At 47.0% G+C, this 19,657-nt stretch overlaps 1 protein-coding gene across 8 annotated transcripts in view; it reads right to left on the bottom strand.

Annotated features, from left to right (window-relative positions):
* Nucleotides 1–19,657, bottom strand: part of Arsg (arylsulfatase G) — a 148,891-nt gene that overhangs the window by 99,010 nt on the left and 30,224 nt on the right. For all 8 annotated transcript variants that reach the window (XM_013503204.1, XM_013503203.1, XM_013503202.1 and 5 more), the window contains exon 2: nt 8,111–8,864. In XM_013503204.1, coding sequence (XP_013358658.1) covers nt 8,111–8,328 — 218 coding nt within the window. In that variant the 5' untranslated portion in view covers nt 8,329–8,864. The remainder of the gene's footprint in view (nt 1–8,110; nt 8,865–19,657) is intronic.

The following is a 19,657-nucleotide window of genomic DNA, read 5'->3' on the forward strand; positions in this document are numbered from 1 at the left end:
CTCCTCCTCCTCCTTCTCCTCCTTCTACTTCTCCTCCTCCTCCTTCTCCTTCTTCTACTTCTCCTCCTCCTCCTTCTCCTCCTCCTCTTTCTCCTCTTCCTCTTTCTCCTTTCTTCTCTTCCTCCTCCTCTTCCTCCTCCTCTTTCTCCTTCTCCTCATCCTCCTTCTCCTCCTCCTCCTCTTCCTCTTCCTCTTTTTTCTCCTCCTCCTCCTCCTCCTTCTCCTTCTCCCTTCTTTTTTTTTTGATTTGGATTCATGCATTTAAATTCAATTTTTATGAGTATATATTTGTAGTACATAATGATTATATTCGTCACCGGCTGTTGGTACATGTATACGACACATCAATTACTTTTATGTCCCCTTTCTCGCCCTGGCTCCCCCAGATTCACTTTTGATAATGGGATTGAGATACTCAAAGGCTGCTGACCACCATGTCCTTTGCCTGGTGCCATCAACGGAACTGAACACATTCCATAAACGCATGTATGCGGAAGCCCTGATCACCAGTATGGCAGCGTCTGAAGGTGAGGCCCTGGGGAAGTACTGAGATTGGGATGAGGTCACGAGAGTATCGCACCCTTAATAAAAGGAGCTCAGCGGTAGGGTGCTTACCTAACACGAGCCAGGCCTAACTTTAAACCCCAGCACTGCAACAAGGAAAAAAAAGAAAAGTCAGAGCTAACTCTCTGCCCTGCTCCCCCTCCAAGAATACCTTGCTTGCCTGAATGTTACCCTGTTTTAACTTTTTCCCTGAGTGTGGTTTCTCCTTGAATATTTCACTAGCATCATCTTGGGATCCACTATAGCCCTTTTCTCCAGCAACACATAGCTTCACGTTCCTCTGCAGACTGTAGCTTCTGTAAGGATGGGGCTTGTGGTTGCAAATCCAGCTGCAGGCACAGTGCCTAGGCAGGCAGGACTGCTCCTGCGGCATCTGATGAATGAAGAAAGTTTGGAAAAAGCCAGGCTTGGTGGCACATGCCTATAATCCCAGCACTTGAGAGGCTGAGGCAGGACTGCTGTAAATTTAAGGCCTGCCATCCTAAGCTATATGGTGAGTTCCAGGCCATAACAAGACAACAAGATCCTGCATAACAAGATCCTGTCTCAAAAAAAAAGCTTGAAGAGTGAAGCTCAGGCTTTTGATTAGAAAAAATGTGTTAATAATCACTTAAGCTTATGCTTTCAGGACTCGATTTCTAACCCACTGCGTGTTAAAGTTCATAGCTTAATGCTTGGAAACAGTCTTATTTCCTTTATTTCCAGGTCTTTGGAAAACCCTGACTATACCCACCCACCTGCCTCTCCCGAAATGCACAGCCTAAAAACTGGCATTGCCTTTTCCTCTTCTCCTGCCCAACTATCTCCCTTTGGAGGGGACTAATTAATAGGCACTAAAATGGCCTCATTATCGGGAAAGGTTTTTTGTTTTTCCCCAAATCTGTCTGGGCAGGCTTGGACCAGTTCACCAACAGGGGTCCTCATTAAAGTCTGAAAATACATTGGACAGCAGAGCTGGAACCACACAGCCAGACATCACAGCAGCTTGTTAACAAGAAAATCAGCACAAATTAAGACACAGCCAGACAGAAAACAAAGCAACTTCACATTGCATAAATTACATGTATTAGAACCAGGGAACATTAGCCCTGGAAAGGCAGCCACGAGAGCCCTGGAGAGACCTAACCCCGTGAAGTTAAGCATGTTCAGCCTTCATTTACGAAGAATTTAAACAGATGATGAGGCTTACTGTGGCAACTCTCTAAATTGCTATGTGACCGGAATAAAAACTATCCTTGCTCCATTCATAATTTAAAGGCTTGGAGGTGGAAATCGGTTTTAAAAAGCATTTGCCGTGGCCTTTGTGTGTAGAAGGACGGGGGGTGGCAACTGAAACATGCTAACGCACGACCTACGCAAAGGGACCAGCCCAGCTCAGCCTCCACTCTGCCTGCTGCTACATGGGAAGACAAGTGACCCATTGCTCAGAAGGCTGCTATGTGAAACCGTTAGGATAATGGGTACTCAGGCCCTTGTGACTACAAGCACAGGTGGTCACAGGTAGTGAACTTGGCTTTGTTATTCATTCACTCATTCACTCATCAGCGCCTGCTCTTGTCCTTTTCAAAGGAATTCTTGGCACGTGTGCTTGGTGTGGTCCTTGGCCAATCTCCCTACCTTTCCACATAGTCACACAAAGAGCACATGCCAGCAGGACACACACGGAGCCATCTCAGAAACACCCGGATCCGGAAACTCCCCCCACAGTCCCAACACTGAGTGAACCACTCTACAGGGCCCTGCCGGGTGCCCCCCCAGCCTCCGTGCTGCCATTACGGGCACACACACACCAGCACACCCCATCTCAAGTGCAGGCCAAGGACTCCAGGCTTTCTGGGCCCCTGGCTCCTTCGTGATGTAGTCCAAAGACATCAGCACAAACGCAGATCCCTTATCCACCGTGCCTGTCCATAAGTCCCGTCTCCAGCTCCCCAGACTCAACCCCAAGGCCAGGAGGACCAGGGCTCCTGTCTGATCAGGGATGTGTTCCCAGCACCTAGGACAGTGCCCCGGAGAGGCTGGTGCCTTTCAGTCGGGGGCCTTCACCTCTGCTCTCCTCTCTGCTACGCCCTGTTCCTCCCTTTCTGACCCCTCGCTCTTTTTTAAGCCCCCAGAATTGGACCATACAGATGCCGTGATGGATCGCATTCTTGGCTGTGCTCTAGAAAAATGCCTTTTTCTTCCCAGAGCCCCACCACACCATCTTGTTTCTTTTTACCATTTTTTTTCTTTTCTTTCTGCAGTATTAAGGATTGAACTCAGGGGTGCTCTGCTCCTGAGCTGCACTCCCAGCCCTGTCACACAAATGGCGTAGGCTGCCAAGCCAGTTACACCCAACTTGTGACATAAAAGCACAAGGACCAGGGGCGGGGCATAGGGCGGGACTTCCTCCTCTGCCCGCACATCAGCCTCCAGAATCCTAAAGGCAGGCTTCTTGTCTCTGTGTGCCCTCAGAAGTACGTCTCGGAAGAGCACATCTGGCTGGGGTCTCTGGGAGTCGGCTCATGACCAACTCTTCACAGAGATTCTCTGCAGAATGACTGAACAGGAGGCTTACGACAGGCACTAAGAACAGCCCCCGGATGGGTGCTTGGAACTGGCAGTTGGGAGAGGAGGATGGCACCCGTGCCCCATGGTTCCTGTTTCAATTCTTTGCTTTTCTTTAAGACTGGCTGCCATCAAGGTCAAAGCATTTCTGTATATCCCCATCGGAGGTAAACCTGCAGGCTCTACCGCTGAGTTTCCACCTTGCCGCAGCGGGTAGGCAAGCGGGCAGTACATGATTCTTAGCCTAGCTGACCTGCCTAACGTGCAGACAGAAGGCAGCCCTGAAGTCCCGGCATGGAGAAACTCACACGATGACAGAATGAAAACTTCCAAAGCAAACAACGGCGGGAAGGGCTTTCTCTCCTGCTGGGAAGAGTCTCATTCAGGCTGGGCTCCCTGCCTCAGCTCCAACACCGTGCACCGGGCAGCAAGACCTCAGCGCCTTGCTGCGTGACAGGTGCTAGCCCAGTTCGCATCGTCCCTGCCGAAGGCAAATGCAAAACCCCTCAGGGAGCAGCGGGCTGGTTGAGAAAGAGCCCTGAGCGGTAACAGGGTGGTTGAGTTCCGGCCAAATGTGACTCCTGAGACCAGAAATCAAACCAGGTGCTGAATGAATTGACAGCTCAATTCATTCCTCCTCAAGGCCCTTCTGAGAAACAACCTCAGGTCCCGGGGGGCCTCTGACCTTTCAGTGGTAACTATTGATCTCTGAGGCTCGTCTAAGCCACTGCCCAGAGCTCGGAGCTGCGCTGACTCAGAATTACAGTGGAGGCAGGGAACAGCAGAGGCAGGCAGAAAGTGAAAGCCAGGTGCAAAGTTAACATATTGCTAATCGATGCGCATAAATAACTGTAGTTGCAACACACCACCAGCTTCTCCTCTGGGCCTGCGTGGCTGGCAATCCCAGCGAGTGGGCAGGATTGGAGCTCGGTTGGCTGGGGCCACCTCTACCACTAGCACTCTTCTTCTAACCCCTGAGACACTTCTGAATCCTTACCGCCCTTTTTGTTCCCCCTCCTTTTTTGAGTTTTGTTGCTGTAGTGACGGTTTTGGTTTTTCATTACTGCTCTTGTAAAGCCCTCATGACTCACCTCATATCCTCCGTACGACAATCCTGTGATGCAGGTGTCATTATCCTCCCATTGTAGGGATGAACACACTGAGGCCCAGCAAGATTTAGTAACTATCCCAGTGTCCCAGAGCCAGCAAGGAAGAGACCCAGGCAGTCTGGATCCAGATCCTATGTTGCACGTGACTCCTGAATGCATACCCAAAAGCTTGGCTACATGAGTACAAATATTACTTGGGAACAAATATTACTTGAGAACCTACTAAATACTGAGCACTGTTTGAGGAACTGGAGGCATGAACAAGACAGATGAGCTCACTTGTCTGGGGAGCTGACCCTCAGTGTGAGAAAAGTAATAGAGAAATGGAGATCATTTCAGGCTGGGCATAGTGGCATACACCTGTAATCCCAATATTCAGGAGGCTGAGGCAGGAGGAGGATCATGCGTTGAAGGATAGCCCAGGCTGTAGAGCAAATTCCAGGTCAGCCTGGACTACATAAAGAGCTAAAAAAGAAATTATTTCAACAGTGATATGGTGATAACAATGAAATAAGAGAGGGTGAGGGACCTGCATGGGGAAGGAGGTGATGTCAGACAGACTGGTCAGGAAAGGCCTTCCCAATGACATGCAAGGTGAGTGAAGTCCAGAAGAGTGAGCTGGGACCAGCCACTAGGGAACGCCAAACGGGACAGCTACCAGCAAGAGGGATGGAAAGTGAGGGACCATGAGGCGGGAAAAAGTGTGCGTTCCAGAAATAAGCACAATGTTAGGAGCATGAGCTCCCAAGCACAAGGAGGAACAGCAGGGTCAGCGGTCGGAGTCTGTACCCTCAGCAAACACACGTTTCCCCACTGGTCACGCCTCCTCACTGACGGCTGCGTCCACCTCCCCAGCGACTGACATCTGTAACACACTTCTCAGGCTGCCGTTTAGACACAGCTGAATATGTTGAGATTCCAATTGCCCTCCTTTCAGTCGTCCTTATGGTAAAGCCAACCCAAGCCTCGATGCTAATTCCCCAGTTCCTCCTGGACCTTAGGGAGGAGGTTCTTGAGCTGGCTTGAAGGCTGGCTTGGCCACTCACCAACTCTGGGCCCAATTTCCCCACCACATAATAAGACACAGATTCATTCTACTGAGGATGAAATGGGCCGATGATCCACCAGGCACCCTGCAAGCACTCAGCAGGGATTAGCTATTATTGCAGCTGTTGCATCGATTAACACATAGGTGTTGGCCCAGAATGCACACCCATGAGGGGATCAACAGGGATTTGCCTCTGCCACTCCACCTCCTCCTTCCACGATCTGCCATTTAGATCTTTCATCATGTAGAGTAGCGAGCTCACAGTGATGGTCCAAATGCACATGCTCCTAATAACAAAAATAACAAATGCACATGCTCCTAATAACAAAAATAAGATCCTCTGTCTGTCTATAGTATATACTATGTTATGCTAATTACTTACATGGAGCACTTCATGTAACCCCTCACAACGTCTTATGGGCTGGGTATTATCACTATCCCCATTTACAAAAGAGGAAAGGAGAGCTCTGAGCGTTACATGGATAGTGGCACAGGTGGGTTTTGAACTCAGGCCCTCTGTCACCAGAGCCTGCTCCCTTAAGCACGATATGCAATCTTCAGTTAGAATTTTCTTTTTAATTTTTTGAGACAGGGTCTCACTATATAGTCTAGGCTGGTCTTGAACTCACTATGAAGCCCTGGCCAGCCTCAAACTCATGGCAATCCTCCTGCCTCAGCCTCCTGTGTACTGGGATTACAGGCATGTGACACGACACCTGGCTAGAAAATATTTATCAAACCTAGACGTCGTAGCACCTGCCTATAATCCCAGCCCTCCAGGAGGCTTAGGAAGGACTCAAAATAAAAAACTGTAAAAGGGGTTGGGGATGTCACTCAGGGCAAATGCTGTAAGTTGAAATCCTAGCATCACACACACAGACACACACACACACACATATTATTGAGCACCTGCTGTATTATAGACTATGTTAGGAGCACTGGGGAAAAAATCTGAAATATAGCTAATCATACCAGATTGGAGAGTATCTCCCCATTAGATTATGTCAGTCCAGAACCTGGGAATGTGACCTTAGAGTATTTGCATATATAATCAGGTTAAGATAAGGTCATCCTGGATTAGGCTGGGTCTTGAGTCTATTGACTGATAGCTCTGCCTTAGAGGAAGAATGTTTGGGTGCAAGCACACACAAACACCAGCCAGAACCAGGTAAGAACCACGGCAGAGACTGGAGTCTGTTAGCCATAGATTGCTAAGGGCACCAGAGGCCAGGAGAGACACAAGACACAGGTTTCCTCTCAGGATTTCCAGAAAGAACCGACCTGCTGACACTTCAATGTTGGACTTGTGGACTCCTGAACTATACAGAGATACATTCACATTTTAAGCCAGCCAGTGTATAGCAATTTGTTCCCACAGCACTGGGAAAATCATACTCTCATAAAAAGAAGACAGCAGAAACGATACTTTCTCAAGTCACACTTCAGCCCTGTTTGGTAATAAGAGTTCATGTCTGAAAATCACAGTTCCCTACCGGCCATGAGTAGGCAGTGGCAGAAGCCAGCGATGAATCAATCCGTGGCCTCACAGGAAGCCAGCTTTCCTGTCAACAAAGCACAGAAAGAAAACATGTGGTCCTCTGGCCAGAGGGCCAGGCACCTGGCCACTGTCACAGGTTCAGAGAGAATATGATCGTAACGGGGAGAAAAAAAATCAAAGAGCCCACCAAACTGGCTTGCGTCTGACCCCCTGACACTCCTGCCTCCTGCTCAGATGAGTGTGTTGGTGGGGCAGCTCAAGAAAAAGGGCTAGGCCTCCCAAGTGGTAGCTGGAATGATAGGCCTGCTGTCTCCCTACAGACCTGCTGCACAGTGAAGGCAGGAGTTTACAAGCAGTTGGCAGCCTAGTTCCTTTTGGGGATTGTGTAAATGTGATGTCTGGATTAAGTCTCCCTATTAAAAAAATCCCTACATGCAAAATTGGAGATAACCTTTCAGGGCATTTAAGCTCCTAAAGTCTTGGGGACTAAGTACTGGGGACTGAATTCAAGGCCTCAGCACTGAGCTACATCCCAACTCTTTCTAAATGTAGTTGTTTTTGAGACAGGCTCTCACTAAGCACCTAAAGTGCCCAGGCTGGGCTTGACTTTACAGTCCTCCTGCCTCAGCCTTCCAGAGTGCTGGAATACAGGATTATGCCACCATGCCCACCTCCACTGTAATTTTTACTTTGCTTTTAACTGTCTCCTCTGCCAGGCAGAGTAACATGAGGGCAAGAATTTTGGTCTTGTTCACCTCTGTATTGCCACTTCCTAATACACAGATACACACCATGTCATCGGATAGATGGATGGGTGGATGGATGGATAGATGGGTGGATGGATGGGTTGGATGGATGGGTGGATGGATGGGTGGACGGATGGATAGATGGGTGGATGGGTGGATGGATGGATGGATGGGTTGGATGGATGGGTGGATGGATGGGTGGATGGATGGATGGGTGGATGGATAGATGGATGGATGGATGGATGGTTGGATGGATGAATGGGTGGATGGATGGATAGATGGATGGATGGATGGATGGATGGATGGATGGATGGATGGATGGATGTGTGGGTGGATAGATGGGTGGATGGGTGGATGGATGGATAGATGGGTGAGTGGGTGGGTACAGTAGATGGATGGATAAATGGGTGAGTGGGTGCACAGATGGATGGATATGTGTTCTTCATAATGTTTCTCTGGCTTCAAACCAAATGAATACATTCATGAAATCAACAGAGATCCATCCATTGCTCCTTATGTGTTTTCTAGTGCCTCCTCTTACCATGAGAATTAGGATGAGAATCCAAAGGGATGTCAGCCCGGCAACCTCAAGACTCACCTCATTCCTTCTGCAGCCATCTTATCAAGGTTGGCAGTGTCCTTGGTTTCTGCCCAGTTTGCTCCTAGGTCCCCCCATCCCATATCATCAGCCAAAATGATCACAAAATTTGGTCTCTGGTCTGCTGCCTTCTCCCTGGTGCAAAAATCCACAAGAGGATAAAGAAATCCAGAGAAACTCACTCCCACCAGCAAAACTTTCAGGAAAAGCCAGCCCATGGTAGGAAGGGGAAGATTCTGGTTGTCTGGAGCAAAGGTGAACCACAGCCAGAGGCTTCTCCCAGACTCTCTGCTCACTTTCAAGGCAGGAAGTCCCTGGGGAGTTGGAGAGACGATTTCGAGGACATCCTGGTGGCAGTGGTGGTGACAGTGACGATGGCTACAGGTATGGTGGAAACCACAGAAATGAGAGCTCCATTTGGAAATCTAATTCAAGGGAGTTAAGAAACTGCCGATCCCCAACTTGGCTCGCCTCTCCATCGGAGCTGTTCCCCACTGCAGCTTAACAAGACAACCAGCTAGGTTTGACAATCGGACATCAGTATCAGTGACCACTTTCTGGCCACTCAACAAGTGACCCCTCTGTATTCAAGGCCATCCAAGCCACATCACAAGCGTCGCATCTGTCTGGGACTCGATCTGGTGACTGCAGGATAAATTCTCACAGATGCGGAACACCTGGATGTTCTAGAAGCCGCAGTCAGCCCCCAAAGGAGCCTTTGAGTTCCAGATGGCTGAGGTTTCTGAAAGGTTTCCTGAAAGAACAAAAATTAACAAGAAAACAGAGTTAAAACTGCCATTGCAGCTGTGTTTTACCCAGTAACTTAGGAAATAATCACTTTCCCATGCCAACACATGCTTTCCTTCTTATTCCAATATTTAACTGATACATGTTTCTCCCACCTGAAAAAGAGTGATGACAATATTTGCAATGGGTCTATAGTTACAGGGTTGGAAGGACACATTTGAGGTGACCTCTCCAAACCCACACATGGTATAGATGAGGATACCAAGGCCCAGCATTATGGGTAGGACAGGGAGCAGCCCCCAACTATGCTAAATCCCCGTATTCCCCTGCTCCTATCCCCACATTTCTTCTTTTTCTTTTTCTTTTTCTTTTTGTTTTTTGTTTTTTTCCAGTACCGGGAATCAAACTCACGACCTTGCGCTCACCAGGCAGGTGCTGTGCCACTGAGCTAAATCTCCAGCCCTATCCCCACATTTCTGATTCACAAGAAATTCTGAAATTAACTGCAACCTTATCAAAGTCCCTGAGAATTCTAAAAAAAAAAAAAAATGAGATCCATACCACCAGGACACAATTCTTTGTAATCACCAGAACACAATTCTTTGTAACAGTCATGCTACTTTTCATATAAAATTCTTGATAGAAATTCGGGGGAAAAAGGAAATGGGAAAATAAAGTTAATAATAGAATCTAGGTGGAGGCTATCTGGCTGGCTATTCGCTGAAAAATGCTTTCTATTTTGCTGCATGTTTGTAACTTTCATAGTTAAATGTTAGAAAAAAAATTTAATGGAAGCCAGGCATGGTGGTGCACACCTGTAATCCCAGCACTCCAGAAGTCTCAAGCAGGAGGATCACAAATTCATCCCCAGCTTAGGCAACTCAGCAAGATCCTATCTGAGAAATGAAAACTAAAATAAAGGGCTGGCACTGGAGTTCAGTGCCAAGGCCCTGGGTTCAATCCGCAGTACTCCCCCAACTACCACCAAAACATTTAATGAAGGTTGTCGATGGAGGCACACACCCGCAGTCCCAGCTATTAGGGAGGCTGAGCAAGGAGGATTACAAATTTAAGGCCAGCTTAAGCAACTTTGCAAGACCCTGGCTCATAATAAAATAAAAAGGGCCAGGAAATAGCACAGGGCTCCCTGGGTGTAATATCTAGTACTATAAAAAAAGAAAAAAAAAAAGAGTAGAAATATGTCCATTTCACATTCTAATCAACCAATTTTGAATAAGGAAATCTAACACTAAGGTTATAGTTCAGTGGTACAGAGCACTTCCCTAGCATTTGTGAGGCTCTAGGTTTGATCCCCAACACCACAAAAAAATAAATCTAAATCTAAAGCACATTCAGCCAGTGCTTCTCACACTGGGATGTACATATGAATTAGCTGGATATTTTGTGTTTACTAAAACACAGATTTGGGGGTAAGGCTGGTACTTGGGATCTATATTTCTAACCAGCTCCCAGAAGACGTCTACCCCACTGATCTTCTCATAGTTCTTGGAGCAGCACAAAGTTCTGCAAAACAAAAACATCACGACTCTGGTTCTAGAAGACAAAGGAAACTGCTTAGCCTAACTGGGGATGAGTCAGCTTTAGTGGACAAACAGAGGCAAATATCAGAGTGAGTTTTGAAAGAGAGGAACTAAAGGTTAGACTTTCAGTTCAGCTTCCAAACAAAGCTAAGAGTAAAACCAATCACCCCTAGTTCAGTTAAAAGCTTTGATTTGAGACAGTGCTGAAATTCTGGACAAACAGACACCTCAGCCCATGAAAGGGATTAAAAAGAAGCAGTTTGTGATGTATAAAGACGCTACCAGGGCTGGGGTTGGGTCACCTGCTAATCCAGTTGTGTAACCCCACAAGCTAATCCATTGGACAACCCCAGTTGATAGAGGTGGCTGATGTATGTAGATTCTGAAAAAACCTAAATAAAATCAAAAGGACGGGCAGTGCCTTGATCAAAATAAAAGGAAGTCCAACTACACAGTTACGGTCATCTGGAAGCCAATGAATCAACTGTTCAGAAATGCAAATTCCTCTACTTTCCAAAGGAGAATTATTTCAAACTCAATTAGATTCAACTGGTATTTGTTGATCTTGAGGCCCCAAAGACTTCTCCTTTTCTAGAAGACTCTTGCACAAGCAAGGTGCTTAGCAAACACTTGCTCACCTGCTGCTTAATTCCCAGCCTCCTTCTACTGGCTTCTGCCTATGAGCTACAGTCCTCGGAGGCTTTTCTTCCTAAAGCTGCTTAGTCGGAACACTATAGTGGCCGCATTACTGGTCAATAATCCATTTCGGAATGACCCAATGTGCAAGAATTTGGGGGGGGTGTGGAATTCACTTAAGAAGGAAGCTAAAATTAAGGTGGGAACATAAATAGATTATTTTTCCTTTGGTGCTCCACAATAAAACATTCTTTTGAGGATTAACAAAGAGAATTATTAACACCATATTTAAAATGTTCATGGAATAGGTATAAGCCAGTGTACCATTTCATTACCCTTCACACCCAAGCCTCTGGGGAGACATTTAGTCCTTTCCCATTTATTTATTATTTGTTCATTTGTTTGTTTGTTGAACTGCAGGAAAATGGCAAACCAGATATTCAGTGGATACACTTCAACGCATGACCTTCCTTTAAGATCCAAGCTTAGACTTTGAGCTTAGTTACCCCAAAGAAACTCTAGCACTGCCTGCCCCGGAACCTTATCAGATAAAGCTTCCCAACTCTTCTGAATCTCTTTCAGAATACAGACAGAGGCAAGGAGCTTTAATTCAAGGCGAGGGAAGAAAAGCAGGAAGTCCGGCAAGTTAAGCATTCACTCCTCTTTCCGCTGGGGTAGAAGGTATCTGACCACCTTAATCAACACATTCCACTGTGAATGCTCGGTTGTTCCACCAGACTGTGGTTGACTGGGAAAAAACCCTTGCTCAGCCCAAGTATCACAGCTTCCTACATCTCCATCCTCCCCAGGCAGGGGTCTAGCAGGCTTCGGCTGCCAATCAGCTTCCCAGAGATTACTGCTCTTCCCTGTGGCACCCACCTCGCCTCACTTTTTGTGGTGCTTGGGATCGAACCGAGGGCTCCTGCGTGCTAAGCAGGTGCTCTACCTCGCCGTCCCTGGACCCTTATTTTAAAGCAGGTTTGCTCAGGACCCTAAAGCTTGATCTCCCTCGGTTTCCAGGCTTGTTTATCACAGACAGGAAACCAGAAGGAACGGCATAAGGCAAGCTGAAGATCCACTGAGCAGTGTCCAAGTAACCCTGAGCTGGAAGGCCGTGGGCTTCCTGAGCTCCTCACTCCATCACCTGACCCTGGCTCCCCACTGGCCTCCCTGTGGCCAAGCATCCTCCTAGAGAACCCTGAAAACAGCTGAAACAACAAGGAGGATGGGCAGACCTTTCTGGCAGAGGCCTCTGTTGGTTTTCCAGAGACAAAAGCTTCTGATGAGCTGAGGCCAAAAGGGACAAAGGAGCAGGGGGAAGGGGTGTCTGGTTGCAGAGTCCTGTTGTCCTACCTGCCAAATCAGAGTGCGGTCTGTGTGCTGGCACGGGACCAGGAGTCACGCGGCAGTGGCCGTGGGGAGGGGGGGCTTGGGCACCAGCAGCCCACGTGTGATCGGAAATGACTCCCCCAGGCATTTGGTCAAAGGTCCACCAAATACAGGTGGCAGGCCTTAATCCAGGCACTGTACATGCAGCCCTGATCGAAGCACAAAAATCTCTGCCCTCTTGCCACTTTTTTTTTTTTGGTAGAGGGAAGGTGGAGAAATGAGATAAATGTAAATACCATAGCAGGAGAAAAAAAATCAACACAGGAAGGGGCTGAGGAGTGTGAGGTAGACAGGAGCAAAGTTAAAAGAGGGTGAACAGGGCCAACTGGTATCGGTCTGTGGATCTGTAGCCACGTGGGAAAGTTTGACAGGGAAAGGAACCAGCAAGGCCAAGGCTTAGTCTAGGTGAACACAGCAAGGAAGCCCCTGGAGAAGCCACGGAGGGTGGAGGAGCAAGTACTGGCGTAAGAGAGCCAAGGAGAGGCTTTTGTGGAGGGAGATGGGGCGCTCCGGGGTTGCCCAAGGGCAGCGTGATCTGACTTCACCGTAGCAGAATCCCTCTGCCACTCCTTGGAGAACACACAAATGCCTGCCAGGGCGGCAGGCCAGGGAAGAGGCTGCCGAGTCAGGCATCCCTTGCATCAGCCTAGGTGAGTCAGGGAGAGAGTGCTGGCTTGACGTAAGAGGAAGCGCCCAGGGAGTCTGATTTACTCCGTCCCACTCAGGCGCCAGCCCATGCTCCCGACCCAGGCCGTGAGGACCTCCGTCAGCTTTGCTTCCCCAAGTCCCGGCCCAGGTGTGGTGCAAAACTCAGGATTATCTGAGGTCTGCATGTAATAAACATGTTTGTGGCCCCTTCTTTTGCCCTATTATCCAAAATGTCACTATGGGCTGGCTCAAATGGAAAGACTGCTTTCTTAGGCAGAAGGGCAGCTTTAGCTCAACCACAGATGCAAAGGACATCTTTGGTAGCACTGCCGCACCATGCCAGGGGTGCAGTTCCACTTAGATGACTGAAGCGCTTCATTTATTTACGCTTAGAGCCCTCAAGGCAGACCCCGCTGTTGGGAATACTTCTGGGAACCCAGGGATGCCTGGAAGCCCATCCACAGAGGCATACGATGCCCTGTCTAGTTTTAGGCTGTGACCACCTGTTGAGATGTCGCACAAGGAAGCCACATGGAAGAAGCCAACTTGGGAGAGTTGAGCTTGGCCTTGTACCCTTTTACATCTAAAAGCCCAGCTGCCCTGCAGAAATTATATGAGTGTCCTGGAGAGTAGATCAGAAAAACAGAGCAGATTTACCTCTGAAGACCATCTTTTCTCTAAAAGTGCTCCATCTGAGAAGAAAATTCTGGAAAGGCATAATCAAGGGGAAAGGCCTCAAGGTCAACTACCTGAAATCTACTCCCAGGAGCTTGTTTGCCAATCGTTGAGGACGTTTTACAAGACCATGATTGCTTATTATTCATTAAACATTTTGTTATGGATATTGTCAAAAATACCAAAGTTGAGATAGTCAGCGGCACAGATAGACGCTCAGACAGACGCTCATGCCTCCAGCCCAGGGCTCAGCGACAGGTGTGAGTACAACCCCCTCTGAGCCACACAATGTCTCAAAATAAAAAAAGTTGAGAAATTTACACCTACTTACCCCACTTTTTTTTTTTTTTTTTTTGTACCAGGAATCGAACTCATGACCTCAGGCTTACCAGGCAAGCACTTCTACCACTGAGTTATATCCCCAGCTCCCTAGCCCACATTTATATCCAACAATCAACACACAGCCAGTCTGACTAAGACGTCTCTCCTTCTCCTTCTCTTTGGCTCTCCCCCTACACATACTGGATTTGGAAGCAAACCAAGATAACATGTAATCTTACCCCAAAAAATTTCTATATGGTTCTCTAAAAATGAAAAATTCTTTCTCTTTCTTTTCCTTCTGACACTGAGGATTGAACCCAGAGCTTCACACATGCTAGGTCTTTTTTATTCTACATCCTCAGCCCTTTTTCTTTTGAGAAAAGGTCCCAGTGAGTTTGCCCAGGCTTTGCTTTTGGCAGTCTTCCTGCCTTCACCTCTCGCGCAGCTGGGAGTGGAAGTGTGCACTAGTACACCAGCTTAAGATTTCTTTTTATTTTGTTTGTTGCAGTACTGGGGACCGAACTCAGGGCCTTCGCTCTGTGTTACACCCTCAACCCTTTTTTATTTTCATTTTTTAAATTTTGAAATGGGTCTCAGCAAGTCCCTCAACTGCCCATTCTGGCCTCAAATTTGCGGTCCTCCTATCTCAGTCTCAGAGACTGGGATTACAGGTAGATGCCACCACATCCAGGTACGATTTCTTTTTGGATCCAACTACATTCCCATTAATGCCTGCTAAAATTAGCAATACTTTTCTGCATTACCAAAAATCCATTCAGTGTTCAACCATCCCCCACTGCCTCCTAATTTTTTTTAAAAAGTTGCTTTAGTCTATCAGGATCCAAACCAGGTACAATATACTTCATTTGGTTCCCACCTCTTCTCACTGATATGTTCCCCCTATCATTTTGCCAGCAACATATCTGCAAACAAAATGAGTTGTCTTATAAAATTTCTAAAGTTGGATTCTGTGGACTACATCCTCAGTGGTGTCATTTATCATGTTCTCTGTACTCTTGGTTTTCCCTGCAAACTGGTTAGTAGAGGTGAGATCAGATATGGGTTTAATTTTTTTTTTTTTTTTTTAACAGACCAGCCTCGTCCATACCTCTCACACACCTTACCTTCTCCTGTGTTATGTCAGGCTTAGTCAGTGACTCTTGTGGCCTTTTTTCTTTCTTTCCTTTCTGTCATTTTTTGTATGAGAAAAGAGAACTTTCTCTTAAGTGCTCTATACTCTCTTTTCTATTTTTATGGATTTATTTACCCTTGCCTCAGATTTGTTTCATCTAATGAAATGCATTTGATTCTGTTAGACGCAGATTTGTGCGCCCCCAAAACTTGCATGTCAAAGCCCTAAATCCCAAGATGATGGCACCTGGGGACAGGTAAGCAGGTTTCCATCAAGACTGCATTAATGCAGTGACCCAAAGGCACCTGTTTCCTCTGTACCAGGTGAGGAAGAGCCAGAAGGTAGCCATCTGGAAATCCAGGAAGACAGACCTCATAAGGAACCAAATCAGTTGGTACCTTGGTCTTAGATTTCCAACGTCCAGAGAGCTATGTGAAATACATTTCTGTTGGTGAAGCCACGCAGTCCATGGAATTCTGTTATGGCAGCCCAAGAACATTAGGATTTTAGGTAAGGCTGAGGCAGAGCAAAAGCAGGGTCAAACCGGGCACTGTTATACATTTGTAATTCCAGCTATTTAGTAGCCAGTGATGGAAGCATTGGAAGTTTAAGCCCAGCCTGGGCAACTTAGTGAGACCCTGTCTCAAAATTTGAAAAACAAGTGGGTAGGGGTAGAGAATGTAGGTCAGTGTGAAGACCCTAGGTTCAATCCCCAGCACAACAAAACAAAACAAAACAGGAAATCCTCAAAAGTAAAGTTAAGACCAAAACTCAGTGTGTGTGTTGCGGAGACAGGACATTCAGTGAAGCAGTTATTGGCAAATTTGTCTTTAGAGGAATTGATTTGGGGGATGTGTTGGCCTTTTTCCAGAAGAATGTGGGTCCAGAACACTACTTGCTACTGGTGTTGACATTGAGTAAGCTGTACAGTCTGTCTGTCTTGGTTTTCTCATTTACCTTAAAAAGCAAAACCACGGAAAACTTCCTCAGCCCGAAATATTATGTGGGAATGAAGTACTCCAGCACGAACTCTCGGTAAGTGCTCAGAAGTGCTGGCTATTGTTACTCCATCTCCCCACTGTTTTGAGGTTTAAAGATAACAAATATGAGAGTGCTTTGAAAAAGCGCAAGCCCAAGGCATTACTAAAATTAATATTAAACAAAACTGCATACAGAGGGCAAAATCTGGGCTCCCTGCAGCTACTGGCAGAGACTTTGCCAGTTCATCAGGATGCTTGGCTGTTGGATTCTGACTCCAGAGGAGGTAGAAGCTACAAACTCCAGGTCACACACAACGCCACAGGGAAAATGAAGAGTCATTCTGGTTTGCATTTTCAAAGTTCCAAACTGGTTGGTTCCTTATTGCACAATCCCATAAGCCCCTGTGTCATCTTGGCTAAACCTGAGCTGGGCAGACTGTGGAGAAAGCAAGCACTGTTGGCATATACTGCCTCCCAGCAAATCTGGTTTTGAACAGTCACTCTGAGATCAAAATGCAAGGTGGGAGGGAGGGGAATCTCCCTTTTACTGATGCAAATGGCAAGCAGGAATTGCAAGGCAATATCAGAGACACTCAAAAGCACTGCTTGTCTATGACACTTCCAAAACAGACGCATAACTCTGGCACATAAACTCCATAAAGGCAGGACCGGATATGTGTTTTATGCACTGCCTAATTCCAGTACCTTGCTTGGACAGTTTAATCAATATTTGCTAAATAAGTGCATTTCCTGTGAACAATTGCAGCCTGGCTTGTTGTGCCCCACCCTGAAAACCCAACTTCAATGCATCACTTCCCTAACCTCAGATGACCTTTCGCAGCTCCTCCTGGGTTACGCTCACTTGTAATTCTCACCTGTAAAATGGCACTTGATGGAAGGCCCGTACAGGTAACAATCACACACATGTCCTGTCATCTGAAGGTAAAACTGGAGAGAGGGGACCGTGTCCCCTGGGATGTGATTTTGTGGCCTAGGAGACAGCTGAATTCATCAGCGCTCACAAGCGGGCAGTGGGTGAACAGTCACTCACAAGCGGGCAGAGCTGCATGAATGGAAGAACATGGGACAGACGCTGCCTTCTATTCCCAGTCCTGCTATGCATCCCTGCAGAGCTCACCACAGGAGACAGGAGCCCTCCACCTGCCACGCCGGGGCAGAGCCTCTCCTGGCATCTTGGTCACCATACAATTGCAGAGCAGCAGCCTGCTAGTTTTTCCTGTATCATCCCCTAGCCATCTGGAAGTGCCCGAATGCCCTGGCCCTACAGGTTAAAATGGAGATTTCACCTTGCCTGTAGTTCCAGGGAACCAGGTAGTGCATGTTTAGACAAGCTGGGGGAAGTTAGCATCTCCCTCTAGGCAAGAAGCACAGAAGCAGGTCGTTGGCAAACATGCTGGTGAAGCCACCTCAACAACTGTCCAAAGAAAGCTGTATTTCACCAGCGTGAAACCCAGTGGTTAGGCTCAGTGTGGAGTTACATGCTTATAATTCCAGCTTCTTGGGAGGTTGAGGCAGAAGGGTTACAGTGTTTTGTTTTGTTTTGTTTTGTTGGTGGGGAGGGGTAGCAAAACAAAAATGCCAGCACTTCTGTACATAACACTTGCCAACATTCCCAGTTAAATTTCGTGACCCACAACTGCATCTTGAAGTTCAATATGACACAGGCTTTTTTTTTGTTTGTTTTCTGTTCTTTCCTAAATACAACACAATAAATGTGACTCTGAGGAATTCAAGTTTGTGTTTTAGGACTTTTGCAGCAGGCTTTTGATCTTTGACAGAAGCCGCGCTAAGGAAGTGCTTTCTCACTAGTGCTATTTTCTTGCTTTTTAATCATTAAGAGGATGTCAAAACTACAAGAGTAGCAAACTGTGAAGACTGAGAAGTTCAGGGATGAAATTCAGTGCTGAACTCAAAAGTTACTCCAGAATTGAGACACACCCAGGGCCAAGTCATCGATACTGCACAGAACAGTGACTGGGTGTGATACAATTCAAATCATGACAGGCACCCCCCCCTGCTGCGGTGACCTCACTGTCCCCAAAAGCAGCAAACCCTCACCCACTTCCTGCCTTGCTCTCAGGCTGTGCCTCCCTCTCTCAGCTCACTGCCTCCTGCCAGTCCTCTCAAGTTCCACCCTACATGGTCCAGACTTTGCTAATCTCCATTCTCCTCCTTTCCCCAGCACTCAGGGGTGCAGCTTCATATCTCTTATGGAGCCTCCCAGAAGACAAAGTACAGTGCGAGGTCCCTTACACACAGTCACTCAAGTATCATCACAACACAAGAGGTATCATCATCATCATCACCATCATGACCATCACCACCAGCATCACCATCACCACCATCAACATCACCACCATCACCATCATCATCACCATCACCACCATCATCATCACCATCACCATCATCACCACCATCACCATCATCACCATCACCACCATCATCATCACTATCACCACCATCATCATCATCACCACCATCACCACCATCACCATCACCATCACCACCATCAGCATCATCACCATCACTACCATCATCATCATCATCAATATCATCCCCATCATCAACATCATCAACATCATCATCACACCATCACCATCATCATCATCATCACCATTATCACATCATCATCACCATCATCACCACCATCACCATCATCATCACCACCATCATCACCACCATCACCACCATATCACCACCATCATCACCATCACCACCATCATCATCACCGTCACCACCATCACCATCATCATCACCACCATCACCACCATCACCATCATCATCACCACCATCACCACCATCACCATCATCACCATCATCACCATCATCACCATCAACACCATCAACACCATCATCATCATCACCCATCAGTATCATCACCATCACTACCATCATCATCACCATCAACATCATCCCCATCATCAACATCATCACCATCATCATCACACCATCACCATCATCACCACATCATCATCATCATCACCACCATCACCACTATCATCATCACCATCAACATCATCACCATTACCACCATCACCATCACCACCATCACCATCATCACCATCAACATCATCACCATCATCACCACCATCATCACCATCAACATCATCACCATCATCACCACCATCACCATCATCACCATAACCACTATCATCACCACCATCACCATCACCACTATCATCATCACCATCAACATCATCACCATTACCACCATCACCATCACCACCATCACCATCATCACCATCATCATCATCACCACCATCATCACCATCAACATCATCACCATCAACATCATCACCATCACCACCATCACCATCATCACCATAACCACTATCATCATCACCATCAACATCATCACCATTACCACCATCACCATCACCACCATCAACATCATCACCATCACTACCATCACCATCATCACCATCAAAATCATCTCTATCACCACCATCACCATCAC

Source organism: Chinchilla lanigera, unplaced genomic scaffold (assembly GCF_000276665.1).
Source record: "Chinchilla lanigera isolate Chin_1 unplaced genomic scaffold, ChiLan1.0 scaffold00077, whole genome shotgun sequence".
NCBI classification, from domain to species: Eukaryota; Metazoa; Chordata; class Mammalia; order Rodentia; family Chinchillidae; genus Chinchilla; species Chinchilla lanigera.